Genomic DNA, 24,761 nt, shown 5'->3' on the forward strand with positions numbered 1-24,761 from the left:
GTTAACATAGTTCACTGGAACAAATGCACTTTTTTTTTTTCCTTTATATACAAGCTGACAGGCTAGCTATGTGTGTGTGTGTGTGTGTGCGTGTGTGCGGGCAGTCAGGGTAGAAAGAAAACAGGACAGTCTAATCTCTAATTGACAGCAATCTAATAATGACGTTGACAGTCAGGCAAGCAGGAAGTTGTCTAAGATGGAGTGTGGGCTAATAGTTGCTGCCATGCCCATTAACTTCTGTAACATATTGTTGTCCCTAATTTGCCCTCTTGTCTTTATGAAGTACAAGAGATAAATCACTTTTGTTCCCCTGAACAGGCCTTCAACACGTTATAAAATATTACATTTAGCAGTTTGATAGTATGTGATATACAAAGGCTGCATCATATTGTCATGTGTGAAACTCCTCAGGCACATTTTTTTTTAAAAAATATATGGACATAAATGTTTTGATATAACAACATTTGATAGATAGATAGATAGATAGATAGATAGATAGATAGATAGATAGATAGATAGATAGACTCTAAAAATTCAACTTTTATCTCAGCTCCAGAGTTCCACAAATAATTAACATAAGTCCATAAACTTTTCATTCAATTTCAGCCCAATTCCTTTAGATAAACAGCACTCACACGCAACTTCAGATTGTTCACTCACCATCAGTTTCCCATCCTCGAAAGGTGAAGAATCAAAATACCGTGGAAGAGCTTCACCGTGTTTAAAATATTGTTTAAAATAAACCTGTCCGTCCGTTTAAGGTGTTTTGACGCGTCTCCAAACGCACAACTGGTAATTTCCACGATTTGAACAGGAAAACCCTGAGAGAGAGGGAGTGTGTGTGTGTGTGTGTGTGTGTGTGTGTGTGTATTTTATCCGCCCCTCCGTGCGGGCAGAGTCAGACTACTGTACTAGTGTGCTTCCGGATGTTACTGGGTACCAAGTGAGGGCAGAGATGTCAGAATGGCTGTGGAGATGATATTGTGGTGAACATTATCGTGCGTAATTGTCAGGAATACAGATGTAGGTGTTTATCCGGCTTGTATCCGAAACTAAAAGCTTAAGCCACAACTATGAATCAGATTGTATTGTAAGGATGTGTGTGTGTGTGTGTGTGTGTGTGTGCGTGCGTGCGTGTGCGTGTGTGTGTGTGTGTGTGTAGGGGGGGGTCAGAGTTTCTAGGAGCCTATAGTTACTCAAACGTCACGGCAAGTGTTCAGTCATCACTCCAACAGCGTGTATCGGCTCCAGTCAGTGAGAAAACACACATCACATCGCAGAGGTGTATCTGTAGCTGCCTTTTATGTTTTTGCATGTGAGGAATAATTTATTTTGTGAAGTTGGGTGGGTGACCTGAGCGTGAGTCAGGACATTCACTGTGAGTCTGATGCCACCTGGTGGATGCAGACAGCACTGTCACAGACAATTATAAAGATCTTTGAATTGTAGCGCAACGTATCAAAGTTTTCAGGATGGAAAAACACACCGACTGGATGTCTACTGGGGAGATGGATGTATGTATAAATATCATGTGCATATGTGTAATATAATATTTGAAAAATAATATTAGTTGAAGGTTTCAATGACAACAAAAGTGCATATAAAATAATAATAAATAATAAATAAAATAATAAATAAAAAGAAAAATACATGTATTTGTCAATTACTATAACTCTGGTTATAGTACTGGTTTAACTACATAATATAACATGGCGTAATTATCTAAAACATACAAAATATGTCTTTAAAAACCTGTAGCACATTATTATATACTGCATAAAAATGATGGTTAGGAGAGTAAAAGTTAAGTGTGCAGTGTTACACTGAGTTTCACAAAATATTCACTGTACACTATGTCTTTAATTTGTTCCTTATTCGTTAATCGTTTCCGTCCCTGAACAAAGGGCTCCTTTTAATTAAATAGTTTTACTGTAAAACCCTTAAATCCCTTAATTCCTATTTTCCATGCATGAGTCAGTACATATTTTGGCATCAAAGTGCAGCCAGTTTGTCAGAAGTTTGTTGCTATAACACCTGTCTGCTGCAGGGTCAAAATTATAGGCTATATGTTTTTAAAAAAAACAATGGCAGTGAGGTATGGGTGGAGTGGTTTCCAACAGTTTGCACAGGGACTATTTCTTCAGTCATGTGGACGTGGATTCTCCAGATTAACAATGTAACTGTATCTGGAAAGATGTGCTTTAAATGGCATTTTTAATGCTGTGCCACAAGCTAAATTCTATTTGCCACCATTTTATTAGGGAATTTGTCAAGACAAACACCTCAGACTGAATCCAGCTAAATGGCCAGATACCATTTTATCTTATTTTACTTATTATTTTTAGGTAAAGGGACCTTTTTTAAATAAATTTGAGGGGAAAGTGTTCACTCCTATTACATCTCAAAGACATTTATCTATACAAAACTTCAAAAAAATAAGTTGTGTTTTCTTTTTCAGCCTTGTATCTGTTGCCATATTATTTATCTACTTAAATGATTAGATAGGTTCTGTGCTTGCAGTAATGCCACCAAGGTAAATATTATAACATATAAGCAGCAAAACTGAAAACTCCCTGTAATGATCCACTCATCGTAAAACACAATAAGATTTGATGGTGTTGGACTCATCCTGAGTCACCAATGATTGTACTGTATAAACTCTGAATCTGTAGCTAGTCTGTTGGCTGTGCAGAAAAGCACATCAGAAGGGTTAAGTAACTAATGACACCACGTGCGTAAATTACGCACAGCCTCCCTCTCAATTTAGAGTCACGTGTAGATCCTGCGGCTACGTGATGGCCACAAATATCTAATAAAATCAAACAAAAGAAACTGACTACATTTGTTTGGGAAGTGAGTGTGTGAAGGGTGCCAGGGTGCCACTTACACGTCACAGAGAGAGGGTGGAGCTCCAGCCTCCGGCCCAATTTAACCCCCGGGGGCGCTGTTGTTGATGTTACAAGGCTTTACTTGAGTAAAATTGACCGACTCCCCCCCCCCACTCCACCCTGTAAACTTCGCTGAGTTTAGCCACACAGCAAATATGTGACAGTCCGACACTGAGGACACAAAGAGGAACAACCTCCAACTACCAGCAGGTGCTCAAAATGGCTCAGCAGGTAGGTGATGCTATAGCTGTATAGGACAGGAGGAACAGACTTTGTAAATATTATTATTACCACTTATTGCTTTGTGTTTTTATTTTACAGCTGAACAATGAAGAAGGGGCCACGTTAGTTTCCACACACAAAGCTGCTGTGGAGCCAAGATGTTCAATGATATGTGCGTCTTTCAATTTCATCAATTCCATCATAGGATCTGGAATAATAGGTAAATACTGACTTCATAATTCAAGTAGCCTACAATGCCTGACAGAACCTAATAACTGAATGCATGCAGTCGCTTATATGGATGATAAACTGCACTAAAAAACTTCACATTGTTTGTCCTGAGATTATCCTGTAAAAATTATGAAATAATTTTTGTGCAACAAGAAGAAGCTTTGATACCATTCAAGCCCTGCAGTGGTAAACCTCCGTGTCATATGACTGGCGCCTGTTGCCCCCCTTCCCCCTTTAACTCTTTCATCCTGAAAAAATGCCTGAGTCATTATCCAGTGTGTTAAACAACATAGAACCCGCGTGGCGTTTTCAAGACTTACTGATTGTACCACTTTTGCTTTACAATTAAAAAACAATTGAGTTAAATGTTGCAGTTATGTATATGCAATATGTTTATACATCTATTTTTTGACCAGGTTTACCATATGCATTGAACCAGGCAGGGCTCCCCTTTGGCCTTCTGCTGTTGATAGTGGTTGGTTTCATCACAGGTGAGAATACTGAAGGTGTCATTTTGAACATGAATGAATTTATCTAAAGAGCAGACTGCTAAAATTATGTTTGCATTTGATGACAGACTACTCCATAATCTTACTGATTAAAGGAGGCAACCTGTCAGGGACAAACAGTTATCAGTCGCTGGTGCAAAGCACATTTGGGTTCCCTGGATTTCTGATTTTATCTGGACTGCAGTTCCTTTATCCTTTCATTGGTGAGTTGTTTAAAGTGTGCACGTTTGGCTCATTCTGAGAAATGCTGCAGATATAAATAATATAATGATACTTCACTTTCTTCCTCAGCTATGATTAGCTACAACATCACAACTGGTGACACACTGACCAAAGTATTTCAGAGAATACCAGGAGGTACGCTGCATGCACTTTATTCCACTCCACATAAAAGACAAACAGCACCACGTGTGCAACAAATCCGAATTTTAAACATGTATAGTGCATCTATTCAAATGATTTATGTAATTGTTTTCATGGATTGTGTTTGCAGTTGGTCCAGATCACATACTTGCAGAGCGTCACTTTGTGATCCTGCTATCGACCCTTGTGTTCACTCTGCCACTCTCGCTTTATCGAAACGTAGAGAAACTTGGAAAGGTACGTGAGATCAATACACAGTTGCCATTGTCATTTAGTGATTTTTAAGATGCCTGTAAAACATCCATGTGTGTTACCAGGTGTCCTTCCTGTCAATGGTGCTGACATTTACCATCCTCATCATTGTAATCATCAGAGCAGCTACCTTTGGACCCCAAATGTAATGCTAATCCCTTGTGATTTTAATTTAAATGTTTCTATGTGTGAACCATGGGGTTCTTTTTTTTAATGAATACACACTGAAATGCTATTATACAAACATAATCATGTCTTTCTGTGTTCTTTAATAACTGAATATGAATATCACTCTCCAGCCTCCCTACAGAGAATGCATGGGCATTTGCAAAGTGGAATGCAATTCAGGCAGTTGGTGTGATGTCTTTTGGTGAGTTTTTCTGCATGATGCTGATAGTGGAGCTACCTTGAATACGTTTAGAGAGAAGAAATATCAAATGCAACATCATACACCTGAGAGAGACACACCAATAACAAGCATTTAGCTCACCGTTTTGGTTTTACAACCTCTACATTCACTGTACGGGTAACACTCACTGCTGTCAGACCTGTTTCCAGCAGCAGCAGCAGTAGGCAGGAGATAAGCTCTGCTCAAACCACGACTTTTACATGGCCAGCACCAATAGGCTGACACAGCACCTGGTGAAGAAAGTCAAACATTTAGCAAGCTTAAAGCTATTTTTCAGAAGTTGGTGGGGACCAAAACAGAGCTAAAAAACCTGTCGATATTGGAGTTACAGTCATTCTTCCAATAGGATGATAATGCTCTATTTCCAGTCATTTTTTAAAGGTATTCAATACAGGATTGTTGGTTACTGTTTGTAAAAACGCTCGCCAGTGAAAGAGAAAGTTAAAGAAAACCCCAGGTTCACTCTCATTTGGCGTTTCACCTCGCTATATTTGTCCTCTTTTGGAGCTGTGTCTCTTGGATGCCTGCTGCTTACGGTCTGGCACCTGGTTGCTACTTTTTTATAAAGCCCTGACTTCACCTGAGTGTAGTGGGGGTACAAACCTACAGTGGCGTGCACAGACTTTTTGAAGGGCAGGGGCGAAAAGAAAAAAAAGGGCACTTTAGCGTGCGTTTTGGCTCCCAGGAGGGCACTTTAGCCAAATCCTGCATAGTTTGTCTTTAAGTAGGCAATTTGATTTCAGAGCTGTGTGTCCGTCAGCTTGTTTTGGTCTTTTTCTGCCCCCTAGTGGCCAGAAATCAAGGAAGGCAGCTTTAATATGTCACTAAAAGCCAGTGCCCACAGCTTTAATGCGCTGTGTTGTCTGTTCAAGACATGCAATCAAGTTTGAAATACAATAATTGAGACTATTAGTTTAGTACACCCCTCTAAACATTGCTCTGATTTACAGTAAATCAGTGCGCAGCATCTCAAAGAATCTCCTCCTGAGTGAGACTCTGTCCTTGAGTGCACCCTGTGAGTCTAGTCCACCGAGGCCTTTACACAAATTGCGGTGAAAATTATGGCTTTGAATCAAGTGCCTCAATGATGATAATAGCTACCACTGCTACGAAGGAGCCTTTTAGACGAGGATGTAGATGCTCTTGGGAAAATCCAGTGCTATATAGCCTCAACAACATCAGCTGTAGTTGACAGTCTCTCAGTCTTAAAGGGCATGGGCATGACTAATTCACCATCAAATCCAGTCTGCAGTGAGGAAAGAAGCCTCCTTGGTTCAGACAAAGTAGCACAAAAAAGAATTGAAAGTTTAGATTCAAGCAAAGGAATAAACTGCTTCAAACTGTTTTTATGAGCGATATTTTTCAGTGATTTTATTATGTATGTAAATGGTACTCTGATGCACTGCCCCTTTGTGTCTCTTTAGCCTTTATATGCCACCACAACAGCTTTCTTATCTATGGTTCTCTGGAGCAGCCCACACTCGCTAACTGGTCCCGGGTCACCCACGTGTCAGTCGGCTCCGCACTAATAATCAGTGCTGCCTTTGCTGTTGCTGGCTATACCACCTTCACTGGCTACACACAAGGTATGGATATGATGGATACTGAGCTACACTCTCTAATTTATTTTCAATATCACACATGTATTTTTATGGTCTCGTATTTCAACACCTCTTTAGGAGACATATTTGAGAACTACTGCAGAAATGATAACCTGGCAACATTTGGTCGCTTCTGTTTTGGCCTCAGCATAATAACCACATTTCCACTGGAGTGTTTTGTTACACGAGAGGTAAGTGATACTTTCTCATACGCCAACCTAAGAATTTTAACGGTTAAACGGTCACATATGTGTGGGAAAGTGGTATTTTGAGGGTTTGAGCAAAAAGAAATCTTGGCACTTTACACCCAGTTGCTCCAGCAGAGCTGCTCGGTGGGAAACAGTACAGTATCAGCTGTAGGTGTGTGTATGTTACCCTCTGTCATCTTGCAAATACCATGCTATTTAAAAAAAGTTTTTCCATTTGCAGAAGTACATAGAACCTTCTCTCTCTTGTTTATCTTCTCAGGTGTTATCCAACGTCATTTGCAGTAGGGATCTTTCAAAAGCTGAACATGTGGCCATAACAATACTCATAGTTGCTGTTTGCACATCAATATCTTTGGCCTATGACTGTCTGGGAGTTGTTTTGGAGCTGAATGTAAGTCATATCAGCTCAGCCATTCTGCAGCTTATCTCATATCATCTTGGTTTGTACATATGAGTGTTTAATTTGACCTTAATGGCGTTCTCTTCTACCATCCAGGGTGTTTTGAGCGCCACACCTCTGATCTTCATCATTCCATCTGCGTGCTTTCTCAAACTCTCCCCCGGCCGCTGGTTCCAGGGTGAAAACTTGATACCCACCATCCTGATATTTATCGGCTTGTTTGTCATGATCACAGGTTTGACAATGACAGGTCTCTACCCTCAAGACTGTTCACACGGTGTGGAGATGTTCTACTGTGCAGACGCCAATGTCACTGGCACTGTACCTCCTGTATGAGATCCAACAAATATATAATTCCTTAACGTTTTTTTCTTTAGAAACAACACTTAGATGGAAAGAATATGTATGCGGACACCCCTGTCTTCATACCTTCTATGTACTTGATGCGGTGCTCTTTTTTATGGTTTGGGCTGTAGTCCTGTAGTTTGTAGTAGTAGTAGTAGTTTGATGTGGGAGAACTTGACCGGCCTTGCACAGTGCCCTTACTTCAATCCTGTCAACAACACCTTTGAGATAAACTGCACGTTGACTATAAACCAGGCCTTATTGCCCAATGTCATTAATGTTCTTGAGGCAAAACAGGAGCAAACTGCTGCAGTCAGATTTCAAAGTGTGGAACAAGATGTACAACAATCACATTGTTAAATGGTAGCTTCTGTATTTTTCAGTCCACATTCCCATGTTTCTGTGTCTAAGTCACTAATGGGAACAATTTTTGAAATTAATCCACTATTGAGCAAGGGGGCTACTAGCCTACAGCCAGGCAACAATGCAATGCTAATGGGCAATTGAGCACCATCAGTGTACGTCCACTAAAAGTGCTTGTTTTTGCAACTGACAGGCTCAGATTGTTATTGTATGTGTCTGACAACATCATGGAAAGGACCCTACAAAGATAAACCTTTTGCTTCAGAGTGAGATCCTTTACAAAGAGCGTAAACATCGCTATGGCCAAACTCACCAGACTCCATTTAAATAAACAGTTGATGTATCATTGTAAAACACGCTTTCTTCAAAGCTGACAGACACAAAATAAAGCTCACATAAACTGTTGTGGTTCATCTTTCCACTGCTCCAACAATCACCAACTCTGGTTTGGTTGAAATAAACCCTAAATTTACCCAGTTAGATGTAAAGAATATACTGGCTCTATACATGCTAAAATGACATATATTAAAATGGAGTCTGGTGGGTTTGGCAATAGCGATTGTGGGGCAGTTTCTGGTTAAACAAAAAGGATCTTACTCTTTAACAGACAGATCTATCTCTGTAGAGTCCTTTCCATAATGTTCTCAGACACTTAAAATATTATTCTCAGCATGTCAGGGACAAAACAAGAACTTTAAATGGACATACAAAAAAACAACAACATGGGAAAATAAGGTCCAGGTTGAAAAATACTGAAGTTACCCTTTATGTTGTACATTTACGCTGTGATTTTCCCACCTGTCATATTGTAATACCACTTGGTCCTGAGCAGGAAAAAATATTCTAAGGCCTGTACACAGTTTATGCAAAGGACCTCTCAAAATCTCGGACAAAAGCCTGCGAGGTATCACCACTGTCACATAATTACAAAGCACAACCCTCTGACCTTTGATAATTGTGTCTATCTTGCAGACTCCTGCATATTGTACAAAATTACCCACAATCTTGCTCCTCCCACACTGACAGGGTGATTCACTGGGCTCAGATAACCTCAGGCTAACAAGAGCATCTACCAGAGGCAGCTGGGTAATACAGCAAAGGTCCACAGTGAATTTAACCGGTCAGCTTTCACCATTAGAGCTGCAGACTATTGGGCCACAACACCAAGCACCATCAGACAACTAGACAGTATTTGGGACTCTCTGTGTTTTTAAACCACAGTTTAGCTCATGGCTAAAACATAACCAATCGTGAATATTCTGTTTCTCTTTTTGTATGATGTGATGTTTTTACATGGAAAGTGTTTTTGTATGATGCAGTGTTAATTCTCTGTATCCCTGCTGCATTTATAACATTTTAAGCCATAATGTTTTTGTAGATTTGCTTGCCCAGGGACTGCTGATGAAATTAAACTATCTGGCTATCACGTAATGTGAAGGTGTCCACATTACATGATGTGTTTATTTGTTGTTTTCCTTTTGGAATGAACAGCCTGTTTAGATATTTATGATTCTGAATTATTTGTATCACACTGAATGGGAAAAGCGCGTTTCCATGTTCAGCCACAAGATGTCACTGTAGACAAGTAAAGCAAAAGGAAGTCCACAATAACAACAACGCTGATGTGTTTAGATACGGCTTATTTCTAAACAAATGAGTGGATTTACTGGTGTTTTTTTCCTCTGCACGCTTCAGCTGGATCTTTACTTTGTGTGTTCCTGCCAGAATGTGAACTTGGACGCGACACCGTTGTGCCAAAGGCTTCATCAGGATCCTGGAGGGAAGGTAAACTGGATCCGAGAGACGCCCCACTTTTCCAGCTCAATGTTGCGATGCAGTATTTTGGATGTGCAGAGAAAAGTTGGCAGACTTGTCCACGGTGTCGGGGGCAAAATGATTTAGATATGCCAGACTTTGTATTTTAAGAGGCAGGGGGGGGGGGGATTATTTCACCACACTGGAATGGTTTGCGTAAAAGCCGCAAAACACGGAACATGAGAGCGGAATTATGGATCATTTATCCAAACTAAACCCGTTTGTAGCAGTCTACAATTAACTTTACCTTTTTGGAGACTGATGGAAGTTGACAACTGCGTCGAAAACCAACTGCATTCATGGTAAGACATGTTCAGTAAATACTTTGAATCGTTTGCCTTATTTCCAGTGGAAAAGGAGGAAAAAACGGTTCATATGACTGAAAAACTGATGACCTCATGTGGGATTCGCCCATATTTCAGTATTTGCCAGTTTGCATCACTTGAAAGCAGCAGGTTAAACTATAGCCTAGTAAGTTTTGACGTTATTTAGCATGTAAACAGTTACTCAAAATGAATTGTGCTTTCTGTTTGTGTTTGACCAGTCCGAGGGATTGTGTTAAACCAATGAGTTTAGTCATGGATGATCATGGATCCCAGCCCCATCCACGCAGCTCTGCTCTGAGGTATGTAGAACTGTCATTCGGATTACCAGCTGTCATATCTTTTTATCTACAAGACTTAAGAGGACTGTGTGTCCAGTAGCCTTTTAGAATATTAGGCATGCTTTATTTTTAACTGAGCCAAACCTCCATGGTGCTAACATTATTGTTTGGAAAATAGAATTATAAAACAGATAAAGGATGACAAATAGAAAGGCCTCGCTTGTTATTTGTGCACATATATAATGCCACCAAAATTCTTCCACCTATGACTGCTGGCAACAACAGTTGTGCGCAGGCAAACAGCTGTTTTCTGACCAATCTGCATGAGTACAAAGCCACCTTTGTAAAAATAATGCAACTTTCAAATAGCATTCCTTTCACTCAGTGCATCTGAGCGAAGTCACAGTTGTTGCAGACGTTTCAACCTTTGAACTCTCCTCATTTCCTGCTCTCAGGGTTTTACTGAGAAATTGCCTTGACCATATGTAGAGGTCATGGGAAGTATTTTGCAGGCAAAACATTCTGCCTCCTCTGTCTCTGCCTGTGATGAGCCTGGTGGTGATTTTTTTTTTCTTTCTTGTGGAAATCTTGAGTTCACCGGCCTTGAAACTGATATTCTATAAAATAAAGATTCGTCATGTCCAATAGTCAAAGAGAATCACTGTAAAAAGAGCTGTGAGTATATGACATGATGGAATCAGTTTTGGTTCAGGGACTCAGAGATGATGTCAGCTGCTTGTATTCCAGTGGATGGAATCATTAAAAAAAAAAAAAAAGGTGGGAGTGAGTTTCCAGAGCTTTTTTACAGAGTCACTACTCACTCCTCTGGCATTCAGAGGAGATCTGCCGAGTTTTTGAGATTTAAATTAGAGGTGAGATGGAGAATTTGAACATATGATAGTTTCCAATCCAGTATTCCATAATAGCCATGCAAAGTTTCCAGTCCTGCCCTGCACACTGTAGGTTCCCGTTTGTAAAAATAGCATACAGGCACGTTGCATGCAGTTTACTAAAAAAGAAAGAAAAAAAACCACTTTCTTGGTGTGACTTGTGTTCATATTTCATAAGCATTGTGTAATCTGGGAGCAGAGCCACACTCCCTGGCAGTGGAGAGCAGCAGACAACCTAAATCTCTCTGTGGTTTGACTATTATTTGGAAAAGTAAACCGCGCTCTTCCATAAGCTGCTGGGGTGTGCACATGTTCCCTGTCTTATTTGTGGCTTCTTATATTTAGAGCCAACAAACTTGCTGCCTCTCACTTTTTCAGATTCAGTCATATGTGAAGATTTCATGTGACCCCAGAAGCTATGCTACATTTGTTATCCAAATACTGAATGTGCCAGAATCACTGGGCTGGCGATTTTCCAAGCAGAGATGCCGCTAGCGCACATAAGACATACGGTACAGTATTTAACATAATGTAGTCTTAACAAAATTTAAAAAAAAAAAGGGTTTCTTGTCAATATTGTTTTAATCAACAATCGGAATAATGAACTTTGTAATCATAACTGGTGCATTTTTGTCTCCTCAAGTGTACATTTTTTTGTAAAGAGGCATATCAATTCATTCATACTCTGTATAACAGCGCTCTGCTTGGAGCTGGCCCTGCTAATTGGACACACCTTAAACCATGATCTCACATGGCTGACTTTCCTCAGGGCAAAATGTGGAATTAGTTAAGGTATTGTGAATCCCCACAGCTGTTTCCAGATATGCAGGCAGTCCAAGGGCACAGCTGCTCACGAGTCTACAGATGAAAATTATGGCTGGTGAAACGTAGACACTTGAAGCATGTGGGCATGGCCAGTTGAGACATAGTGACAGTCACTTGTTTTTGTTGTGTCTTAAAGCTACAGTTGGTATCTTTAATAAAAATAATTTCATCAACTGTCATTATATCCACACAGCAGTACAGATGATCTGTGAAAAAAAACAAAAACATATTCATCTGCCCTCTCAAACTGGTTTTAATGGCTTTACTGCACCTAAACGAAAACAACCAATCGGAGCCGAGGAGTCTCTAACACAGCTGTCAATCATGTCAGTCACTGCTGGTGAACTGTGGTCGAACTGTCAAACTAGTCAGCGCTGATCAAATATGAATCAAGATGCTGTTACTGCATTGTCCATTTCTCGCCTCAGATGTTTTCAGAAACGTATTTTAGTGTACTGTTTAGCTGTGAAATTAGAAAATTTGCTTGTCTGGTGGGCAGTGCTTGGTGCTTCTCTCAGCAGTTTCCAACATAGTGGTAAACGTTTGTCATTTTACAGCTAAACAGTACACTATTATGTTTCTGAAAACATTTAAGCTGAACACTCGTACTGTTTTGTGGATGTAGTGACAGTTTTAGCAAATACAACAATGTTATTTTCATAAAATATACCAAGTATAACTTTAACATTTCTTAAGGCTTCCAGTCTGTCGACACTGAAGACAAGATAGACAGATCACAAGTCCTCAGAGAACTCTAAAGCACAAAACAGCATTTTCTCCTCAAAATGATCCTCAAGAGACAACAAGGCTTTCTTCATTCAGGAAAATATATCATTTGGTCTACAGCATTCTGCCCTCAGAGAGCCCACTCAGATCCTCTGTGCTCCAAAAGCAAGATAAAGGATGTCATTCAAAGATATCCACCCACTAGATGCAATAAAGCAAGAGGAAAATCAGCATTAATACCCAGCAAGCTTGGCCTGGCAATGAGCTGGTGTGTCTTTGTGTACTGGGATGTTTTATCTAATGGATGCTTTCTGCCTCACAGGGCTAAAACAGACAATATGGCTAACATCCAGGGGACAGGGAAGAATGGGCTGCCTTTGTTACCACACTGAAGCCAACGCATTGACCGTAAATACCAGTGAATACTTCTCACTGGACAGTTGTGAATATTATGAGACACAGTTTATTGGTTATTGTAGCTAATTTTTCTTTTGAGCTCTAAAGTAGTCATGATTATATGTTAATATAATATTGATGTTGTGCACAGCAGCCTGTTTGAATAGATTTGCTGCACAGATCCTGCCTGAACTGAAGCCTTGGGCCCTCTTTGTTTCTGTTATGCACTCTTCCAGGGCATAACAGTTGGATGCCTCCCACTCTCAGCCTGTGTAACATTCAGAATGACCTAACATGAATTAGCCCTTTGTGTGCTGTCAATAGGAACTTTTACTTATCTCCAATAACATTCAGACATTTTATGTGACAAAGGAACAAATTGCTTTGATTTGCTTGACCTCTATTATCAGTGTTTGTCTTGTTTAGATGAGATATGTATAGAAAAGGCCTAGCCAGTCATGACTGGTATTGCTTGACCACTTACAACAGGTCAGTTTAACAAGACCTTGACAAGCTGTCTAGCAGTTATCCAGTCAATGTTATATCATAAATCCAAGCTTAAACCAATATTGAGACCACAAGATATAAAAGTATAAAATGGGAAATACACAATTGCACACCTTGAGATGGCTCTCTAGATGGCACTATCACTGTGCATATGTTCATACTGTTGTCTCCACCCAGATGTTTGTACATGTGAGTCTTATGATAGCTCTAGTTTATGTGTAATATCATACCATGGTTGGATTATTGAATGGGCTATAGCGACAAAGAGACATAAAACGACAACAAAAAGATGCAAAGAGACACAGAGACTCAAAATGACTATGAAAATGGGCACACAAAAAAAATCACAGAGACACAAAATTAATACAAAGAGGTTCAAAACAGCTGAAAAAGAGATTAAAATGATTACAAAGACTCACAATATGACCACAAAGAGAAGACAAAGAACTACAAACACACTCAAAATGACTACAAAGAGACACAAAATGACTTCAGAGACACGTAAGGCAACTACAAAGAGACTTAAAATGACTATAAAAAGGGGCAAGAAATGCGTAACAAAGAGATCCAAAACAACAACAACAAAAAGGCTTAACAACTGTAAAGTGTGTGTCTTGCTGCTATGCAGGAGAGGTGGTGGGGCCTTCTGCATGTCTGTGCCCAGGGGCCCATTGTCTCATAATTCAGCCATGAATCAGACTGGTAATGAAGTGATATACTGAGCCTTATCATCACCTAACATACAGGGTAGCAAGCTAATGAACCATGGCACGACACAAACAAATAGCAACCAGCTGTTTCAGTGAGGATACTCAACAGAGAGCATTAGTAAGAAAAGCATGCAGAGCTACTTCGTATTGAAACTCTGATCACTTTGTCTCTACTCCAGTTGTTTTTCATTATGTAGCTCACATGCCTCGGAGGTGCTGATTATTGTTAAAATTGAACTCTAGAATTTAGTTCATGTTGGGTAGAGGAACAGAAGAACATGAAACTTTTTATTAGTAAATTTTGGCCACTCAGGTTTTTTCAGGCAGAGAGTTGAAGGAAAGGTCTTGACATTAAAAGATCAGGACTGTTGTGATGAGACAAGTTATAACCCATGTGACATTTACGTGAAATGAAGTTGGGGATTGTGCAACACTGAATATTTTGTTCGCACTATAAAGTAGTGCACGGTTGATGATTTTTGTAGGCCAACCTGGAGCTTGGTATTGCCCTGGTTCCCTTAATAAAAAGCCAGTGGGGTTGTTCCATTGGATTTTGGATTATTACAGAAAATAAGATCATACCTCTCTTCCACCAAAGTACCTCTTGTTCTTGAACTGGTTCCAGTCAGGTTTCTTGGAACCTTGGTGCTGGCCAGCGAACCAGCCCCCGCCTCAACCAGATTGGAGTGGAGCCATTATAATCAAGGATGTGTCATCAACAGAACGCGCTGTACAATGTACAACTTAAATAATCAGTAGTAGCAAGATTGCAGATAACATTGATTACCTGCAAACTTTTGCTCTATTGTTACAGACATTTGTTTTAATCAGAAAGAACAAGCATGGCCCAACTAGTAATGATAAGATGGCGCTGAAGACTATTTTGCGAAATGCCCAGTTCAGACCAAAGATTTGCGACGAACTGAGTTGAAACAGGCAACTACTTGTAATGTGACATTCTGCAACGCTCTAAAAACCTGCCAGTTCATGCCAGTGCAACTACAAGAGACGGTGTATCATCTCTATGCAACAACTCTCTTTACTTACTAATTAATCAGATTAATCAGTCAGTGAGAATACAGTGAGCAGCAGCAGCGTCCCACCTTCTGACACCGGCACACTGTGAGGATAGAAGCAGAGGGCTTGGTTGGGATGGAGCATCTGCCACAACATGCGAACACGCCTCTTGACCAGCAGACTTCACTACTTGCCAGTTGGCTGTAGAAACTGGTGATGTGCTTTACGCTCTAAAACCAGCTGCCGGTGATTTGACCAGCTTAGATGTAGGTGACACCATCAGCCAGCTTGAGTCAAGCTCAGACAGCCAGTTCACACCGCTGCAACTTTTCTCTGCAGCGCTCTGAAAGGGTTTTGTCTCGTTGCAAATGTTTGGTCTGAACTGTGTTTAAGACTCAATCCTCTCTTCCACAACTGTAGAATATGTCACGCCCGCTGATGTCGTCATGGTTTGCACTGTCGGTCAAGGAAACCTGCTATTTTTTGGTTCCAGCTGGGAACCAACTTTTCAGGTTCCAAACCAATTTATTTTTGGTTGAAACGGCTCAAAATTATGGGAGGCAACCGGAATGGAACCTGTCACGAATTGGTGGAAAAAGGGGTATCTTTGGCTAACAAAAGTTTGTGCTACTGATATGTTTGGTTCTGCAAGATAATCTTTACAAATGAACACTACATTCATGATTTCTTTAAACATAAATGCAATTGCCAGAAGTAAAAAGCTAACGTTATGCTATAAACATGCTGCACTACGGTCACATGACTTCGCTATCACCACATCGAGGCTGTAAAGCTGTGTTTGGGTGATGGGATTCTGTAGTCTCATTTAGCCACTTGCAACTGCTTTATTTAAGACATGTAAAACTGCACACTCATGAGTGGGGTATTTACCTACTTATGTTGTAGAATTAAACTTGAAAATCTCTTAAGCTTGTGTTAACTACAGACCTTATTTCAGTCATCTAACCAAAAACCCATTGATTTCCAGACAAGGGAACCAGAGGCGCAGAAATGCGAAACTCATTTCTGGGTTTTAGGACTTATTCCTTCAGCACTGTATTAACAAAGAAATAAGTTACTGAATGTGCCTGTTTTAGTGCAGAGTCACAGTTTGTGTTTCACTTCAGAAACCTCAGTTCATGTGATAAGCAAAAGAGGGAAGGCATGCTGCTGTGCCTTTTGAAAGATGCCCTGCTGCAGACAATGCTGCATTGTTTCAGATGAAAGGACGCAGTGTCATAGTTATAATTATGACTCAAGGGGGAGCTTTCTGTCTCACCGAGATATTTCATCTAAATGTTGGTCTCCTTTAAAAAACACCACACATTTGGTCAAGTCACCAGAAGTTAGAGTTGATAATTACCTTATCTTTTCTGTGCAGAGCCATCAGTTTGTTTCAGTGCAGCATTCAGAGTCAAAATATTTGAGCTGCTTTGAGATAAGGTGAGGGTAATGTACCATAGCAGACCCTAGCTCACTGAGTCAAAATGACATCTGGTGTTTGAGGGCATTGTATAGGGAACTGCGAGATCACCCCGTATTATCTCAAATCTCATTCAAATCTCATTACCTAACTGGCCGGCAGACCTAGCTTACTCTGGCTCTGCTGCAGTACAGTATAAGGCACTGTACAACATGTAATACAAGAGCAGGCACCACAGGGAGTCATAATACTGAGTGAAAATGAGGCGAATCATGACAAACGGATATTACACGCTGCATTGAAAAGCCAATAATGTCACAAGGTTGGTTCTGAAATGTTTATCAGAATTCAACGTAATGATGTGAAAGACGCCCTTAGAGAGTTTGAGTGTAACCAGGCCTGTTCTGTGGGAAAAAAGTTTGTGTTTTGCCCGCAATAATAAACGATACACATAGGAAGTGGGAAGTTCTCATAGGGTCCCTGTGCTCTTATTTCCCCCTAATCTCCTTCCATCCCACACTGCTTATGAAGTAATGGCCTTTCCAGACCCTCTTTAAAAAGCTTGTGTTTACTGTGAGTGACCTCTCACCAAATTACCAGCTGTGGCTCTGGCCCTGTGTTTTGTCTTTCCTCAGGGACGACCCCCCACCCCCACCCCCACCCCCACCGCCACCCTTCCTCCTTCTATGACTCCTCAACTCCACCCCTCTCCGGTCTGCTCCTACACACTCACATCTCCATTCACCACTCCACCTCCTTATCTTGTGTGGTGGTGTTTGTAGAATGGGCTGCACATTCTTAAGTGAAAGTGTAGGGCTACTGATAACAGACTGGCAATGAGCACTTATTTCACAATGGAAAAGTTAAAGTTATTGCCTCCGTAGCAGACGGTGTGCAGTTTGCTGTTTTACACTGAAAGCTATTTGATTTTAATCTATTGTGAAGTGTTGATTAATTCAACAATGACAACATGAGAAAAACTTCCAAAGGCGGTGCTTTTTCTGGCTGGACCTGTTAAGTGCAAGGTGCTGACAGCCTCTTTTGACAGCTTTTACTAACAACTATGCTGACTGCTTTCATGAATGTGTTTCTTGACTTCACAATACTGTTAGTCACAGCTTTTCACACATATGCCTTTGAGTTCAAGGTCCAGAGTGTAGATTTAAGGGGCATCTATTGGCGGAAAGGGTATATGATAATCAAAACTGTAATCATAAGTTTGTAACTCCCTGAAAATAAGAATCATTGTGTTTTTGTTACCTTGCAACGAGCTGTTTATATCTACATATGAAGTGTGTCCTCCTCCATGGGGTCTGCCATGTTGTTTCTACAGTAGCCCAGAAAATCAAATCAAACACTGGCTTTAGACAGAACCGTACATGTTTTTGCGCCAACCACTGCAGTTCTCCTACATGCTTGGTGCACAGGAGCTCTGTATCCTCACTGCTAGATGCCACTAATGCGGGATTTATACTTCCACATCAAATTGATCCTGTACCCTATTTTGTAGTCTGATGTGCACCTCCCCAGAAATGAGACTACACGTTGCAGCGACACAGACTTCCTGCCTATTTTTGTAAGCTGAAACCTTTTCCCTCTGTGGAAAAGGAGCTTTTATTTACTTTAATTTCACAGATAAGAAACTATAAATTGCAAAGACAATAAAGCCTCCACAAAACAGCATATGAGCAGAGGAAATCTCAGCTAGGCTAATTTATACACGTTTAGTATAAGGGGGCGATCACGCCTACAAGGAGCGCTAGAAACGAGACGCCAGTAAAACAATTGATTCCCTATGATACGGCGCGTCTGACTGGTTTTCAAGCATTTTTTATGACGAGCGTCTTTCTGGCGTCTTTTTAGCCGCGCGTTCTTTTTCTGGCATTGAAATGAATGAAAAACTGAAACTTTTGGGCGTCAGGCGCCAGTAGCACCATAGCTCCGTCTTGGGTCCATTTTCAATGTTTTGATCGCCCGGTTGCGCACGCACCCCCACTCCCACTCTACAGGCGCTCCTCGTAAGGAGCGCTCATTGAAAGGGCATTTCAGGCGTCTTTGAAGCGTCCAAATTTCTAAGGCCACCTGTAGGTGTGATCGGCCCCTAAGACAGTTGTTATGTCAGAGAATCTTGTGAGTTATAATGGAGCTAAATTTTGTAACGTTAACTTTGTTAAATGTTGCTGTTGTCCCTGGCTTCATTTAAGTAGAGGAAAAGTCCGCTAGCCGGAAGGCTAATTTATACAATGTAAAATGCCATAGGCTTGTGCTAAAACATTAGCATGTTGTATTTGTGGGGAAAATGTGTCCAGCAAAAGACAAATGCTTTGTCTGTGAATGCTGCGACTTATAGTGAAGTCGATTTGTGTACTTGTGTTTGAAATTGTCTCTATGACGCCATGCTTGTTCTGAATTAACTAAATTTTACAGCACTTCATGACACAGACACACACCACACACAAGTGTAATTGCTCACAATGGCTTAGGCTCTGCATATAGCTGATGCACAAGTATAAATCCCACTTAAATTCTACATACTGGACCTTTAAAGCTTTTAGTCTGAAATACTGTGTAATTATTGAAGAATTTTATCAATCAATCAATGTAACTTTATTTATATAGCACAAGTCACACATAAAATGCAACACCAAGTGCTGAACATAACAGTTAAAATGTGGCAAGGAATAATTAAAAGAAAAGAGAATATAGTGTCATAAAGCTAAGAGTTACCAGTAATAGTGAAGGATGGGTAAGAACACTCGAGATCAGAGCCAGGCTTAAAGGTGTATTTTAAGTTTTATTTAAAAGACATTCATACACACTCACACACCCTCCAGCAAGCCATTCCACAGGCTGGGGCAGCCACCTTGTCAACCTTATGTCTGAGAAAAAATGAGGAAATCATCATAATCCCATTGTGAGGTTCCTCATTGTTTTACATGCAATCATGGACCTAGCACATTTAGCACCTTAGGCAAACTTCCCCTACGCCCAACCCCACAAAAAATATGTAGTCATTACCTTTTTCTATTCATTGTGACCGAAAGAATGAGGTTGCAGATACAATCGGCCTAAATAAGTTTCCTCCGTGGGTTGGCTGGGCTCAGCCTTAGAGATAGGGTCATCCGGAGGGAGCTCTGAGTAGAGCCGCTGCTCTTTCGTGTTGAAAGGGATAAGTTGAGGTGGTTCAGGAATCTGATCAGGATGCTTCTTGGGCGCCTCCTACCAGAACACGCCGGAGAGATTACATATTTCGTCTGGCCTGGGAACGCCTCAGGGTCCCCCAGGAGGAGCTGGAAAACTTTGCTGGGGAGAGGGACATCTGGGGTGCAAAGTGCAAGTTTTCAAATTTTATCTTCTTCTATTTTCTTTTTTGGGACTACACTCCGGACGGCTTTTGCGTTTTTATTTTCTCTTTCTCTAATACACTCTACCATAACCATCAATGCTCTATCGTAGTCTGACTGCTTCTACAGACCAACCGTTAGCGTAAGATCTTTAGATTGTTTTCGCCTCCTGTTCAATTTCTTTTTATTAAAAAAAAAAAAAAATGAGGTGGGGCTTGGTGGGCGTGCTGGATTGGTGCCACTGTTTATACAGACGGGGCTGCTTACTGTAAGGAAATATGTGTTTGTCACATCGTTGTTCTGCTCAACTGACAAGTATTCTAGCATGGTTTTTGGATGAGGCAGTTGTGCAGGAGTAAGGTGTGGTTTTGGAAAGTTGCCAGTGTTTTTTTGTGACGAAAAGCAAACACAGGAGGAGTGCCTGAATTAGGGAGGGGGAAGGATTCCATGTCCTTGAGTTCCCCAGACTCCCCTTGTTTCACGCTGATAATCACATCATCACCAGCGTGATTACAACTATCATTCATGATTAAAACACATCATGATAGTTCAGCATATTTACTGCAGTCTTTGTCTGAGTCCCTGATCTACCAAAGTGAGTGCATGCTGCAGTTCCTTTCAGTGCACTCTCGCTCCACTGGCCCCACCCACAGGTTCATGTCTGCACAGGGAGGCAAAGCTGCTTACCTTTCTGCTCATGACCGCAGGGGTAGTGCCTCTCACACACTACTGTGCGCTGGAGCTTTCAGACACGCAGCAAGGGGGCAGACAGGATTTAGGTAGAGGGGATAGATTTCTGATGTCACAGCTTGGGCGTGGCATTAAGGTGGGCCTTTTGAAGCCACACTGATAGAGCGGAGTCTGTCTGGCTACTCATGGGACATACACAGCAGAATGGAAATTATTTGAGCGGAGACAACCTAAGGCATAGAGGTAAGAGCGTGGAGTGAAATGTTGGCAAACTGAGAGGAAAAGCAGGTCTGTCACACCTGCTCTCCAAATTTCTGGTATTTCTCTTTGTAGTGTCTATAGTATTCTCTTTACAGCAGGGCAGAGCTGTCACTGAGTTCCTCTAAAAGTGCTGGAGAGGACCTTGAAATATTTTGTGCGCTGAATATTCAGACCGTTAAGAGTGTGTTTTGACTTGCAGTGGAGGGTGTGTTGGGCATGTTTCAGCCTGTACATTTGACTGTACAGCTAGCTAGTAAACTTCAGCTAGTAGAGTTCTGGGAGTGTTCACTGAAGCATTGAATTGTTGTTCTTGTTTCTTAAAATAATTGGGTGTTGTCTCAAAGTGTGACTGAGCAGAGGGGCCTCTTTTAAAACTTGTTTGTTTCCCCCAGGGGCCATACTGCTGCCCAGCAGCTGCTAACATACCACTGTAGGCATTTCTGCTAATCCTCCACCTTCTCAAAACCTCAAAGGAAAGTTAAATTTCTACCAATGCTTTGGCTTGGTTTCTTCTCTGGGCTGCTCCCACCTGCTCAGTGCTGCAGTTGATCCAGGATTGGCCTGAAGGGATTTTAATTGATTGGGTGGAAAAAATATGTAGAAGTGACTGAAATGTTTCTGGTAAAAGTCGTGCCAGCTGGAACAAAGTGCAGAGGAATGTAGGGAATTTTGGATATTCCTTTGTTCAGCTGTTCGACTGATGATATTACGATTATTATTTTCATTTTTTGATTTCTTATGAGAAAGAAGAGATGTATTTCCACCATTCTTCAAACTCTCTCTTCTAGGTCTCTCTCTGACAGTCTATCTTTTTCTCACATAAGCACAGAAGTATTTGAAGTATTTTTACAGAAGAAGCAGCAACAGGACTCTACTGGCCTTTCGTTTCCCCTTTTCATTTCAAAGTTAAAGTTTAGCTAAAACCTAATCAAGCAGATTTTAGCTTTTGTATTCCACTGTGTCAGGCTATCCTGCACATTTATATCAGATGTGAGGCAAAACACACACACATCACTTCATCATCAAGTGATGGCATAACCAAGACACTGTTTAGCACAACAGCATAGCATGCAGTATTATTTATCACAGTGCTTACTTGTTTCAGAGTCTGTTTGTTTGCACTGCTGAATCTCCACGAGATCATATGATGAAACATAACAAGTGGCACAATGACAACAGGCCTGTTATTTCCTGGTAGTCTGTGATCACGTCTGTCAAGCATGTCCTCTGGTATTGAATGGGCTTGTTTGTGAGTGTCAGACCTCCCAGGGAAACCCTGTGAATGAGGCATCAGCACAGTCAAGCTTCAACACGCCTCCTCTCATTCAGCATCACATCCTGGGCTCGTGAAAAAACACAGGCCTGGACGGCACAAACAAACCGGCCTGTGTGTCCGTGTCTGTCACCTGCTCGAGGTGTCTTGATAAAATCACTGATGACACAGCTGTATAAACTGGGCTGACCCTGAACTTGAGGCATGGCTATTGTGTGCTTTTTCCATACTCGTTCATTCAAATATGATCACACATGACAGCTGTATCGATTAAATAAATCAACTTTTGATGCTCAGTTTCAGTACATTTGTAAAAATGTGGTGAAAAAGATTTTTTTTTCTTTAGAGACGAAGTTAAATGTTCATAATCCCATTGCCAAATAAACAGCCAGAGCTAAATCAGGACTTTGTACCTAGCAGAAACCACAGTGTGAATGTCTGTTTTAGCTAGTCCTGCTGTTGACATATGTGCAGGGAATTCATGGTCATATTTGGTGGCTCCACACCTACAATGTGTAATCTGTATATCATTATTCATAACACTCCTTTACTTCTCTAAACTGCTTCTTCTAAAGTGGACAGTTGGGGTTGAGAGAGGTTAGTTTTCAACACCTCAGTACAAAAGCACAGCTGTGGATCTCTAAAGGTGGCCGTGATACAATACATGACAGTGGTGTAGTTGTATCCCATAATAATCAATAATTGTTTTGGGTAAAATGGACAACAAACCGTCAATTTTAAACGTTTAGCTTCAGGGTACTGCTCTTGGGAGGATCCGTGTACTTTGCAAAAGTTGTGGAAATCAGCCTGTTGCGTTATGCAATTCCATGTGTGCAGTGCAAATGTTAGTGTGTGGTAACATCACTAAGTTTTACTATTCTTTTGGGACAATGAATATCAACAGCAAATGATTCGGCAATTCTGCCATGGGTGAGTTTTCAAGTGGACCAAGTTGATGATTTCATTTCAGATTGAAAATTACACAAAAATCAGAGATGGCAGTTTTGCATACAGAGGCACAAACACACACAAGCAGATGAAGATTTGCTCCAGGTGGTGCAAACGGAGTCACAGCTTCTCTAAGCAGTGACACACACACAATCGAATATCAGTTTGGAAACATCACAGTGGCCAACGTGCATGCCAAATGTGTGCAAATGAAGAACATGTTTATTCACATACAAACAAACACTAGAGCTGAAATGATTTATTGGTTATTTGATATGTTGTCTACTATTAGTTTAATCATTACCTTATTTGATAATTGAAAAAAATTGTAATGAGTAATAAAAAAATTCTCTGATTCCAGCTTCTTAAATATGAATATTTTCAGGTGTCTTCACTCCTTTATGAGAGTAAACTAAATATCTTTGGGCTGTTGACAAAACAGAGCATTTGAGGACATCGTTCTGGGCTTTGGGAAACACCAATCAACAGTTTTGTGACATTTTATAGACCGAACATCTAATTGATTAATCGAAAAAATGTTTGACGGGTTATTCGACAATGCAAGTAATTATTAGTTGCAGCCCCAACACACACGCACACATGCAAAGAAAATTTGCATAGATCTAATGGGTGGAACTAAAGCAAAGTTCATGTCTGACTCAACTTAACAGAGATCCTCTGGGGAACATATTGAGTAAGTTTTATGTTTTTTTTTTCTTTTTTTAATTGTGTCAATGTGTCAACATTAAGCTCAGCCATTGGCAGGCTGTTACTGCAAGATAACGGACTGCATTGATTTGTAAAGCTAAAATCTAAACAGTTGCAGATCACAATAGTATGGAGACATTTAATCAAATCATTATTATAACATATATAAATACAAGTGTCTTGTCAGCAGCTGTAAAACATCAACAGATCTGTAGGAGTGATGATTGTTGAATGGTACCTTTTTGCACATGCTAGCGTTAATTTTCCCACACTGGAGACCTGTAGGTTATACTGTATATGTGGATGTAGGTGTGCAGTCCTGTCCTTCTTTCCTCTAATGTCTACCCTCTGTGAGTCAGCACAAGGAACAGGTTTTGTTAGGTTTATTCGGAGGAAATGATGACAGGGAGATAGAGGCATTTACTCTTCACTTCAGTCATCAGTCAAATTGAAAAGCAAAAATTTCCGTAATGAAACTTCATCCACTAGAAAACAGATGAACTCTGAAACATGCTGACAAACACAGACATCCCTGAAAATGAATGTGTCAAGAGAACCTGAACATAGAACGTCGTTATGGCTCTGGCTTTTTATGCCTCCACGCTGGCAATAGCTGTAGCTGGAGGCATTGTTTGCCTGTCTGTGTGTCAACACGTATATCCATACATACATCTGACCGTCCCATTCTCTTGAATGCCACATCTTAAGAATGCCTTTACATTTTGGTGGTCAAAGGTCAAGGTCACTGTGAACTTGCATCCTTCTCATTCTCGTAAACACGCTTGAACACCTTGAGGGCATTCCTTCAAATTTGGCACAAACGTCCACTTGG

The 24,761-nt window shown here is 40.7% G+C and overlaps 3 protein-coding genes across 8 annotated transcripts in view; 2 read left to right on the forward strand and 1 right to left on the reverse strand.

Moving 5' to 3' along the window:
* The window catches only part of scn1laa (sodium channel, voltage-gated, type I-like, alpha), a 38,840-nt gene extending 37,986 nt beyond the window's left edge, over positions 1–854 (reverse strand). For both annotated transcript variants that reach the window (XM_050048862.1, XM_050048861.1), the window contains exon 1: positions 661–854. The gene's annotated coding sequence lies outside the window, so the exon portion shown is untranslated. The remainder of the gene's footprint in view (positions 1–660) is intronic.
* Positions 855–2,995: 2,141 nt separating this feature from the next.
* slc38a11 (solute carrier family 38 member 11) lies at positions 2,996–9,232 on the forward strand. 3 transcript variants are annotated; one of them, XM_050048725.1, is made up of 12 exons: positions 2,996–3,119; positions 3,210–3,330; positions 3,758–3,832; positions 3,919–4,053; positions 4,142–4,207; positions 4,344–4,450; positions 4,531–4,610; positions 4,765–4,835; positions 6,299–6,460; positions 6,554–6,666; positions 6,944–7,075; positions 7,181–9,232. In XM_050048725.1, the coding sequence occupies exons 1-12, from the start codon at positions 3,108–3,110 to the stop codon at positions 7,418–7,420; spliced, it is 1,314 nt and encodes a 437-aa protein (XP_049904682.1). In that variant the 5' UTR covers positions 2,996–3,107; the 3' UTR covers positions 7,421–9,232. The 3 variants fall into 3 exon arrangements, with proteins under 3 accessions (XP_049904682.1, XP_049904685.1, XP_049904686.1); XM_050048728.1 differs by having other exon boundaries at positions 3,946–4,053; XM_050048729.1 differs by having other exon boundaries at positions 3,049–3,098.
* A 244-nt stretch (positions 9,233–9,476) lies between these two features.
* cobll1b (cordon-bleu WH2 repeat protein-like 1b) overlaps positions 9,477–24,761 on the forward strand; it is a 31,770-nt gene continuing 16,485 nt past the window's right edge. For 2 of the 3 annotated variants that reach the window (XM_050048711.1, XM_050048712.1), the window contains exons 1-2: positions 9,477–9,909; positions 10,152–10,232. In XM_050048711.1, coding sequence (XP_049904668.1) covers positions 9,869–9,909; positions 10,152–10,232 — 122 coding nt within the window. In that variant the 5' untranslated portion in view covers positions 9,477–9,868. Of the gene's footprint in view, positions 9,910–10,151; positions 10,233–20,783; positions 20,983–24,761 lie in introns of those variants that run through there. The other variant, XM_050048713.1, reaches the window with a different exon arrangement.

Source organism: Epinephelus moara, chromosome 7 (genome assembly GCF_006386435.1).
Source record: "Epinephelus moara isolate mb chromosome 7, YSFRI_EMoa_1.0, whole genome shotgun sequence".
Taxonomy (NCBI): domain Eukaryota; kingdom Metazoa; phylum Chordata; class Actinopteri; order Perciformes; family Serranidae; genus Epinephelus; species Epinephelus moara.